The sequence below is a fragment of the Nelumbo lutea genome, chromosome 2, assembly GCF_056320005.1.
Source record: "Nelumbo lutea isolate HS-2025 chromosome 2, American lotus-T2T, whole genome shotgun sequence".
Taxonomy (NCBI): Eukaryota; Viridiplantae; Streptophyta; class Magnoliopsida; order Proteales; family Nelumbonaceae; genus Nelumbo; species Nelumbo lutea.
Genome location: NC_142685.1, coordinates 102,639,565 through 102,649,301, shown reverse-complemented (window position 1 = coordinate 102,649,301; position 9,737 = coordinate 102,639,565). Strand labels below are relative to the sequence as shown.

At 39.5% G+C, this 9,737-nt stretch overlaps 1 protein-coding gene across 1 annotated transcript; it reads left to right on the top strand.

Annotated features, from left to right (window-relative positions):
* Positions 1-1,189: 1,189 nt before the first annotated feature.
* LOC148872398 (polyamine oxidase 1-like) lies at positions 1,190-9,153 on the top strand. Its single transcript, XM_088968214.1, has 10 exons — positions 1,190-1,386; positions 1,506-1,755; positions 2,057-2,182; positions 2,294-2,355; positions 2,451-2,605; positions 3,898-4,041; positions 4,741-4,890; positions 6,773-7,027; positions 8,345-8,426; positions 8,516-9,153. The coding sequence occupies exons 1-10, from the start codon at positions 1,200-1,202 to the stop codon at positions 8,740-8,742; spliced, it is 1,638 nt and encodes a 545-aa protein (XP_088824340.1). The 5' UTR covers positions 1,190-1,199; the 3' UTR covers positions 8,743-9,153.
* Positions 9,154-9,737: the final 584 nt, after the last annotated feature.

Genomic DNA, 9,737 nt, shown 5'->3' with positions numbered 1-9,737 from the left:
ATTAATATTTGAAATTCAGCAATGGAGATTAATATGTAATCAGCATATCCTAAACACTGCAATTTTAAGTTCAAAGGCTAAAATCTTTTAATTACGCTTCAAGGGCACGAAAAAGGAAAAAACATGTTCCTGCATATATATATTAGTGTCTGTTTGGAAAGGGATGAAATACAACGGCTTCAAGCTTTTTGAGGTTGGGCCCCATGGGCCCACACAGACAACCTTTTAAGCAATGTTTGGTGTTCGGTACTATTGCCGATTTCTCAGAAATTAGTGTCATGTCAGAGCCACATCAGCAATTTAAGAATCACTGATGAATTTGTTATTTAGTTGGTCGATTTCCGAGAAATTGATAAATCAGTCAAAAAACGACTATTAAAGTCAATTCCTCTTTTCAGGCTGATTTCATTCTTTGGGATGATGTGGCATCTGATGTGGATAAGAAAGATAGTTTCGCTATAATAAAGATCACTATTTATAATCACTGTCAAACAAATTCATTGCTGATTTCTTAAAAATTGGTTACCATGGTATCAATGATACCAAATAAATAATTTCTTTAATTTATGAGAAATCAGTAATATCAGAAAATTGGTGATAGTGGCAATGATACCAAACATCAACTTAAGCTCCATCTTAAAACGGCATTTGAAAAGCTAATTTCGGCTTTGCGGTGGATTTTCACCAAACATTGGCTTTCCATGTCGGCCCCACCTCAGAACGCCGAAAGCCCCCAAACAGGCATTAACTTATCTAGACTACTTCAAAACCAGCTTAGCTGAATCCTCAGCTCAGCTTGTCATAGGTTCATAGCAAACAATTTCTTCTTCTCCTTCCTTTTCTCAATTTGTCTCACAAGAATTCGTCTCAGCCACGGATTCAAAGCCAGATCCCTTCACGTTAACCTCCCCGACGGCTCGGCCCTCGGTTCGCCAATTTTATAAAAACATCCACTCCGAATGACCAATCTGACCCTGAAGTCCAAAAACGATAATAAAGATACAATTTTCTTATTATAAATCGATTGCCGTCTAGATCAAGAATCATACACGTGGCGAGACAGTGGGGCTCAAAAATAGTGAGAGCTCGTCGACGTGATGGGTGGCTTCATTAACGCCACGTCATAGTCCCACATAGGCTGAAAAGCTTATCTATAGAAGTTGAAAGTATAGAATCACATATTGGATCGAATCGCTGAAATGGAAGCCCAAAACATAAACGGAACAAGCCTATATAAGGCCTACTCCCGCTATTTCAGCTTCTCTTATCGGCAAACAGAAACAACAAATCACTCTCTCTCTCTCTCTCTCTCTCTCTCTCTCTCTCTCTCTCTCTCCATGGGTTCTTCAACTCGTTCTGTGATTATCGTCGGCGCAGGGGTTTCTGGTGAGATATATCCGGCGCGACATTAGTTTTCCGGCAAAAACATTCATTTTGTTTAATCTGCAAGTATGTGGCGAGCCTGACTATTGTTTTTCTTTTCTGCTTCTTTTGTGTCAATGAAGGTATATCGGCTGCGAAGGTATTGTCGGAGAACGGCGTGAACGATTTGGTTATTCTTGAAGCTTCCGATCGTATCGGAGGGAGGATTCGGAAGGAGGATTTCGGTGGCTTGTCGGTGGAGCTTGGAGCGGGTTGGATTGTAGGTGTTGGCGGCAAAGAATCAAATCCTGTTTGGGAACTTGCCAGCAAATCCAGTCTTCGTACTTGTTTCTCCGATTACAGTAATGCTCGTTACAACATCTACGATCAGAGGTTCTCTCTCTCTCTCTCTCTCTCTCATTTCTCTCGGTCACTGTGTGTATGCAGAATCTGTTTCCGGTAATGCTATATTACGCCAGAGGAATCAAGTTATCAACTGAGTTCTCTTCCTTGTTCAGCGGTGGAACGAATTCCACGAGGCGTAATTTAGCATTACTCGTCTTACTTCAACGTTACGTCACAAATAACTGAAATATATCGTAACGGCCAATTCGAAAACAAGTTCTTTTGGGACTTGGGTTTTGCACTTTTGCTTTGTAGGACGATCCTAACTCGGTCTCGGAATCGTTTACAGTGGGAAGATCATACCGAGTGGTTTAGCAGCGGCGTCATATAGCAAAGCGGTGGACTCTGCAATTCAGAGGTTGAGAAATCAAGAGGCAAAGCTTCGTGGCCTCTCCACGATAACTGAACCGCCCTCGTAACCTTCTTTCATAAACTCTGTTTAATGTCTTTTCATGAAAGAAAATGAATCAAAAGTTAAAAAATAGAGTACCGTCCTCAATTGTTGTCCTTTTTCCGTTCTTTTCAGAATACCCAAGACCCCAATCGAACTCGCCATTGATTTCATCCTCCATGATTTTGAGATGCCCGGTTAGTTTTGGCAGGTTTCTGGTTCATTTTTTACTCTACTTCAATGGGTTTTTGATACAGAGATTAAGAATTGAAGAAACGGGGTTTGTATGCAGAGGCGGAACCGATATCGACTTACACAGATTTCGGGGAAAGAGAATTTCTCGTAGCAGATGAAAGAGGGTACGAGTTATTGCTGTATAAATTGGCTGAAGATTTTCTCCTTACCTCTGATGGGAAAATCGTGGACAGTCGCCTGAAGCTCAACAAGGTTAGACTTTTCTTTCTCTTCTTATTCTTCTTCCTTTTTGAATTCTTTTTGCTTTTTCATTTTCATTTTTCCTTGCTGAGTTGCTGACTTGCTGTCTCTATCTCTATCTCTGTCTCTGCTATTTATGTCATATTTTTGTTTCTTTATGAACACATCACATCGTAACAGAGTACTGATTATTAAATAATTAAATGTAAAGGGACGAAAATTTGACGAAAAGTCCGAAAATCTGTTTTGTATGCAGACTGCATACACTTCTTTCTGTTTGACCTGCCTTAAGTTCATCAGATAACGACGTTCTCTTCTCCTGAAGGCTGAATCACCATTAAAATAGGGGGAAAAAAAGAAGACAATGAGACTTCTGTAGATTTTGGTCAACCCCTTTTGGGTTCCATCTGTCTTTTTTCTACTTGTTTCAGTGATGATAGAGAATCTGTGATGAGTTGTTTTTCATTCTTTCTTGATTAAATTCAGACACTTGAATGGATTAATGGGTTATTTCTTTTTTTCTCCCCTTTTGTTTTCTTATTTTTCTCATATGTGGACTCCATCCATGGCTCCATTAAATTACCTGGGTTTGAGTTTGGGCAACTTTATGGTTTTGAAACAGAGAAATGGGAGCGGGGAACCCATCCTGAACTTCCTTTATGGGTTGTACTGTATATGACATTGCTCATCAGGAGACAGTCAAATGACTTAAATTCTAGTAGCCCACGCTGAGAGTCATAATCAAATGAATACAGAATCGACTGGCTGGATTCCTGAACTCCAACTCTAATTTCTAGAGCTCCTGCTAATAGAAATGTGAGTCTGAAATCTGAATCACCCACATACTCCAATCTTAGCCTGGGGGGAACTCTTTCTCTCTTCCTCTTCCCAATGGGTGTGAGTGATGAACTGATGATGATGGATTCATGGAAAGCTTAACGTAATAATCTCCTCTGATTGGAATCCAAAAACAAGGACAGAAAAATGAGGTAGCCAGATGAAATTACAAATTAGTCTCGATTTTCAATAAATTCTGAACAAAATCTGTCGCACGCATTGACTACTTAGAATTGAGAAAGATTCAGATGAACGCGCGCTCCCACCGATTCAGCCATGAGCGGCACGTCGTGCTTATAGCCAAATGACTTTAGCAGCCTCGGCTCAACCATCGATAACCACGTATGGAATACCACATTTGAGCGCGCTCATTAGATCACCACCGAAATCCCGAATTTTATGGGCCTCTCACAGCGGGCCTCGGTTTCCGTCTCCGTTCATTATTAATCCGATGGATTTGGCTGCAGGTTGTTCGGGAGCTACACCACTCGAGAAACGGCGTTATCCTAACCACGGAGGACGGTTCCATCTTCGAGGCCAATTACGTAATTTTGTCCGTTAGCGTGGGCGTTCTCCAAAGCGACCTCATCTCCTTCCGTCCCCCCCTGCCGGTACGTCCCTCACTCTTCAGTCCCTCCCCTCGTCATTTCTAGCCGTTAGATGTAAGAAATCCAAACCGTGGGTCCCATAGAAAAGTATCTCCCCCGTGGGACCCACGCGAATGGTAGAGGGGGGATGGTAATAATTGTATAATAATGATAATAGGGGAGGGCGGATTTGATGGACATCGAGCCATCGTAAATGAATACAGAATAGTTCTGAGTGTATGTGTGGTGGGGTGGGAGGGGGGGTGACGCCAGCTATAGATCTTCCAGTTGTCTCATGTCAACGCTTCGGTGGAAATACCATGGATTACACGATCCACAGTATTGGAAACAGCTTGTGTCGTTCTGGGGTATATCTACAATACTCAAGTAAAGGAATCCGTAGTCCGTACACGTGGACTGTGTGGTCCATGAAGATTGGCTGGTACCATCCGTGTACGGTTCTGCAACCAAGGTACATCGTATATGTTGCCAGCTGTCGAACCGTATATGTTCTCCTAAGGGGGAGAAAAACAAATCAGCAATTTTTGTTTGTTTCTGTTTGGTCGTTGGTCCCCCCTAATCTAGTACTCTCAGTGGGTATTGGGTAATGCCCGTTGCTAGCGTCACGGCCTCTTACATCCGTGTCGGGCACGGTCCCCTGATGCTAGCTAATTATGTATTTATGTTGATCTTTTTGGATTAATTAAAACAATGGAATGACAGAAATGGAAAACTGAGGCAATAACGAAGTGTGATGTGATCGTGTACACGAAGATCTTCCTCAAATTTCCATATAAGTTCTGGCCGTGTGGGCCGGGGACTGAGTTCTTCATCTACGCTCACGAGAGGAGAGGATACTACACGTTTTGGCAGGTTGGTGTTGATTTCTCTCCTTTTTTCATCTAGTTAATTCACTTTAGTTCTTGTCTGGAATTTATATACTTTATAATGGATAATGCATGAATGCTTGGAATGATGGTTCCACAATTATTTACGTATTATGACAAGACTGTATATATATATATATATATATATATATATATAGTTCTGTCACAGCGTATGTCTTAGGTCTCGTCTCCTTCATATCGCATCCATGACTTGTACAAGTGGAATATTTATGCCTGCCTGATGGTGAAGTTTGTAGTGTAAATGTGAGGCACATATATCTTGATTTAGACCTTCAAATCCTTTTTGGTCCCCCTTGTCTTTCTTATTTACCAGAGTATAGATTGTTTAAGCAAAGCAATTTATTTAATTAACTTGGTAATACCATATGGGTTAGGTGTAGTGTCAAAGATCATCTATGTGTATATGAGTTGCATCAATTTCTCTGGTTGTGTGTATTAGAAAAATTACTAAGACCATGTAACTGAGAATGTGAAATGTTTTGATGATGATAATGGTATTTGATAGTTAAACAAGTGTGTTAAATGAGGGTGCCCTATCAATGGATTAGTTTTTATATTTTGTTTTCTTAATTTTTTTGAGTTATCAATGGATCAGTTTGGTCATCATTATACAGAATACTTTGATAAGAGTTTACATAACTTGTCATGTATTGAAATTATAAAGAAGTTTGAGGGGAGCAAACACTGTTAGTCTGGTACTTGTGCCTCAGTAGTTGCCATCCTAATGACATTATTAATGAACCTCACCTTTATCTGAATCTGCAGGAAATCCTCAACTCATCCACACAGATGAAAATGATTTATTTGTTGTACATGCATCTTTCCCTTCACCATTCACAATCAAAAAGTTTAGGTTTACCATCTAGGAATCTCAGGCCTAGTTCTTAGGTTGCTTGAACCTGGCAAAACCTTACTTCAATCCGAACCCGGTTCTATCATGCACATATATATATATATATATATATATATATTTATTTATTTATAGTACAGGCTGAGATAGGATTGAATAGTTCAGAGTTGACTTCAGACTCAGGCTTTAGGCCTAATTCTCAGGGTTGGGCGTGGGTTTAACTAAAATGGCCTCAGCCTGCCCAACTTAGCAACCCCAACTGTTACTTGGGCCTAAGTAGTTGCCATCTTAATGAATGACATAAATGATAAAGTAATGAAGGATCCCCACCTTTATCTGAAACTCCAGGAAACACTGGATTCATCCACATTGATGAAGAAAATGACTTATTTGTTGTACATGTATCTCCCCCTTCACCATTCACATTCAAAAAATTTAGGTCTGGACGTCTGCATGGGAACCGCAGACAAATATTAATTTTCACTTAATTAGGTATAAGCAACTTGCATTTGTTTGCATTATTGATTTTGTTTTGTTTCTTTGCCGGTGAAGTAAACGACATTCAGTCACTCTCCTGAGGTGGCAATTACACTGACCACCATTCAAAGCTAATCTCAAATTAGGCCTCATCTCTCCACTTCTCTATCTTTCTTTTTAAAACTGTGCAAGATATTATTGCTAAGTAGATTTCATTAACATAATATAATGCTTGATCATCGAACATGTCACATTAAAAACAATCAAAACCTTGACCTAGATATATAAAATGTAAATTAAGCTTTCTTTTATAATCAACACACGTGGCCTGTTAAACAGCCATGGAGATGGATCTTATTAGCTCCATCATTATCGCCTTAAATTATTTTATCTTACCGAAATGGATCTTATGTTTATAAAATCTTATAAAAGTAGTCATTGTGATGACTTATTATATGGAAATTGGGTGTGAATGGCTCATTAATCCACGCTGTCTGCTTTGATTTTTGCACGTCATCAGCACATGGAGAACGCATATCCGGGGTCCAACATTCTGGTGGTAACGCTGACAAATGGTGAATCAAAACGCGTGGAGGCACAAACGGACGAGGAGACTCTGAAGGAAGCAATGGGGGTCCTTATGGACATGTTTGGGTCTGATGTACCGGATGCCATAGAGATCCTGGTGCCCCGCTGGTGGAACAACCGATTCCAACGCGGCAGCTATAGCAACTACTCCCTCTTGGCCAATCAACCAGATTTTGCTGACATGAAGGTTCTTTTATCTCATCATATATACTCTTTATTATCCGTCACTTCATTAATTTTTTTAATGTTAATTTAGTCAGTCTTAGAGTCCAATTGGTTCACGCGAATAGGGATTTGGAATCGAAATAGGAATGGATCATTCTAATTCCAATTGTTTGGTTGGATAGAATGGGAATCCTATTTTCATTACTGGAGGAATGATACTCTCCCATAATCCCATCCTTGATTTTAATTCTCATTCTAATTCATGTTTGAATCAAACAAACTAGATGAACAGACCATTCCGATTCTGATTCCAATTACAAACCAAATGGGCCCTTACTTCTAATTATTGGTCCCTCATATATTATTTAATCTATTTTTATTACTTTATTATTTATTCATTAACCCATTCTTTTGTCGAGTTATTACCACCCCCTTCAAGTCATCGGTCTCCTTTCCGCACTACATTAAAAAACCATCAGCATGATAAAGATCATTGTTACTCATATTATCTTGAACACTTTGAAGGAACCGTTTTGAAGTTTTTGTGTAATTTGCTTCTTCTCCCATCCGAATTGAAGTATGAAAAACAAATAATTGAGCTTATATTTGGTGCATCAGTCTGTAAGCCCAAGGACTGGGGACTGATGGTCAGCTTTGAATGTACGAGGAACTGGTTGGGGGAGCGTAAAAATGGCCCCGGAGAGGGATCAAACTGCTGTAATTCCTGTGGAAAGTATGAAATGAGAGAAACTGAAAAAGGATGAGGGAAGAGAGGCTCTACCTTCATGCTGGGGGCGCTTCAATTCCCTTCTGTTGAGGTCAATGCTTAGAGGTGTAAAGTGGGCCGTGTCGGGCTGGTACGGCATGGCCCGTGGGCTGCCGTGCTGGCCCGTGAGCCGAGCCTTGGGTCAGGTCAAGTCGTGTATCAGATTAAAGCTATTTATTTAAAAAATTGATAAAAAAAACTTAAAATTTTAATTGCATATGAATTTTGTATATAAAATTATTTATATATGCAATAATTAAATAAATTAGTATAATAAAATTTAAAAAAACTTATTTTATTAATATATTAAATATTATATATTATTATATAATTATAATATATATAAATATATATAATATATATGAGCCGTGTCGGTCCAAATTTGTACGGGGCCACGGGTGGCATGGCCCGATGTACACCTCTATCTTTGCTCTTACACAGTGCATAATATCTAAGAACAAGAGAAGGCTTAAAGAGACCTCCACTATTTCTTAGACTGTTTATTAGAACTCTCCAAGAGATCATAGACAATGATGTGTGCGTGTTATTGATATTTGATTTTCTTGTCTGTAGGCACCTGTTGGTCCAATCTTCTTCACAGGAGAACATACGAGTGAGAAATATAGTGGTTACGTCCACGGGGCATACTTGTCAGGTAAGAACCAGACTGGGTTAAAAGCCATCTTGGGTTCTAATTAATTTAGGCAAAAAATATTGTTAAATGATCAAATCATGTGTAAGCAGGTATTGACACGGCCAACGCTTTACTGGAAGAAATGAAGAATGAGAAGGAAGGTGATAAGGAGAGCTCGTTGGAGAGTCAACCATTTTTGCTAGAGCCCCTGCTGGCGTTAACAGGGTCACTGACTTTGACCCAGAACGAAGCAGTCAATGGTCTCGACAAATGGGATTTTGCTCGACAGCAGCTCTTCTCTGGTGGGAAACTTGTCAGCCACGAGGCCATAAAATGACTATATGGCCAAGCTATGGGCCCCTATTCGATTAGTGGATTGACCACTGGGTCTCCAGCCCAAGACTTCTCGAGTGCTTCCCAGCCCAGCCGAGACCAGCCCATTCTATCCACAAAGTGGAGAAACAGAGAATCAGCAAATGCAGAAAGTGTAAAGAAGGATGAGTCGTCCAATATTGGAAAACCGTAGCCTCAAGGGGACGGGACGCTCTTGGTTTGAGTTCGGGTTCGGGATTGGTTTTGGAGACCCAAATACAAACTTACAATTGAAGCAAATAGGAGGGAAAAGTAGGCCAGTATATTTAGATTAAATTTGGTGTATGTTCATTTCTCGTGGTAGATCAATGCCAATGCTAATTGTTGCAAATTTTTTATTTTCAATGGAATTTACGTTCCTTCTTTCTTTTCTTTATACAGATGTTTTCTGTTTTCAAATTACTTTCAATACTAGGGCGTTCATTCATTGATAATTTGTGAGATTACTGGACCAAAGTAAGTGGATCAGTGTGGTCTCATGTAGCTGTTATCAGGACCCATTTGTCTCATGAACGGATATAAGGATGACAAATAAGCTTTTCAGTTCAGTCACTAAATTGAAAAAACGCTGCTACATCAGCACCATATCTAAAATTTTTACACCAGGTCTTATGTTTGGTTACACATTTTTCCAAAAAAATGTTTTTTAGACCATGTCTAAAAAATGGGAAAAGTAGTGTGGTCCGAGAAAAGATCCTTCACGATGTTTTTTCGCTTTTTTAGCAACAGAATGCTGATGTGGGTTGAAAGATGCCTATGTGGCAGTAACGGTCCCAAACAAAAAAAAAAAAGAGAAAATAGCATCCAATGCAGCACTATTTTCTCAAAACAAAAAACATATCAGAAAATGGCATTGGCTCCAAACATGGGCCAGATCAAATAGGATTTGTCACAAGTAAATGAGAAACTAACTAAGAAAAATTATCTATCCTTGTGTTCTTTGAAAATGATAATAATGCA